The sequence below is a fragment of the Austrofundulus limnaeus genome, unplaced genomic scaffold, assembly GCF_001266775.1.
Source record: "Austrofundulus limnaeus strain Quisiro unplaced genomic scaffold, Austrofundulus_limnaeus-1.0 Scaffold1481, whole genome shotgun sequence".
NCBI classification, from domain to species: Eukaryota; Metazoa; Chordata; class Actinopteri; order Cyprinodontiformes; family Rivulidae; genus Austrofundulus; species Austrofundulus limnaeus.
In genome coordinates, this window is record NW_013953883.1 from 1,768 (window position 1) to 2,958 (window position 1,191).

At 40.0% G+C, this 1,191-nt stretch overlaps 1 protein-coding gene across 5 annotated transcripts in view; it reads left to right on the forward strand.

Annotated features, from left to right (window-relative positions):
- Positions 1-37: 37 nt before the first annotated feature.
- golga2 (golgin A2) overlaps positions 38-1,191 on the forward strand; it is a 21,671-nt gene continuing 20,517 nt past the window's right edge. For all 5 annotated transcript variants that reach the window (XM_014032559.1, XM_014032561.1, XM_014032562.1 and 2 more), the window contains exon 1: positions 38-136. In XM_014032559.1, the coding sequence (XP_013888013.1) occupies positions 89-136 (48 nt within the window). In that variant the 5' untranslated portion in view covers positions 38-88. The remainder of the gene's footprint in view (positions 137-1,191) is intronic.

A 1,191-nucleotide genomic window follows, 5' to 3' on the forward strand; every position in this document is an offset into this window, starting at 1 on the left:
TTTTAGTGTTAGCGCCCCCTTCCGACTAGAAGCCTATTAGCATCACACTGATGACGTGGTTCGGTCGGTGGACCACAGCAGCAGCAGGATGGCCGACCAGAGTAGGCAAATTAAACTCGCTGCAGCTAAGAAAAAGGTAAAATATCTTACATTTGACTTGACTAAATGACACGGAGTACATATGGCCCATGGCTAACGTGTGAGCCTATTTTACCCGTATTCGTTGTTGTTGATTCGGTAAATAGTTCTTGACTTAGCCGGGGTGTTGTCATTACACGTCGTCCGACCTCTGCGCTCTAGCTTGTCCCCGCCTCTCGTGCTCATGCGTGGTCTATGCGCGCAAGGAAAGACCGGTGCTTCCTGTGGGCCTCTATTAGCTTACCTGCTAATAAATAGTTGGCTACGTGTGAGTGGAAAGACTGCCATAAGGAAACCAGACAGCTTTTCGACTTGTTCGCAGCATTTCATCAACTTTTGAGCATGTATTCCAAATAATATTTGTACTAAAAAAAAGAAAGAAACAAACAAAAGCAAGGGAATTGGCAATGTAGCACAGTTAGGAGGATGTAATGACGGGGACTGTTTTGACAGCTGACACCCCTCTTCTCTGCCCTGCGCCTGGTGCCTTTTGCTACATGTATTTTATTTTAGGCTTGTCTCTTTTATGACCTTATTATGTGTAAGCTTCAGGAATTTCCTCGGCATTGCGCTGTGCTCCAAAAATGTCGTGTTTAAGCGATCTTGACGTTTCTCTGCGGATAAGCAGTGTTTATGCTCTGTCAGTTTTTTTTTTTTTTTTNTATAGACTAAGCTAATATGTTTCTGTTGTCTGCACAATTTGAAGCTGAAAATTGAAGTTTGAGAAAGCATTCCTTTCAACTTACTCATGTGACTTTCAATTAGCTTCAAATAACTATCTTTTTAACTCTAGAGGGAGTATCCTGCCTGTGTATGTTGGTGGAAGTGAAAGCAATTAAATGCGAGAATGATATTTTCTTAATCTCAGTTGTTGTAGTTTCTACATTACAGTTAAAACCAAAGCTTATTCTCATATTGAGATGATTTTCTGATAATACCCAACCCATTGCAGTCTCTGTTAGACTGTTACAAGTGTAAAAAAAAAAGTTTAAAATGTTTCACTCTTATCTTCTAAGCATCAATTATTTTACATAAGTTGTTTTAGTACTAAAA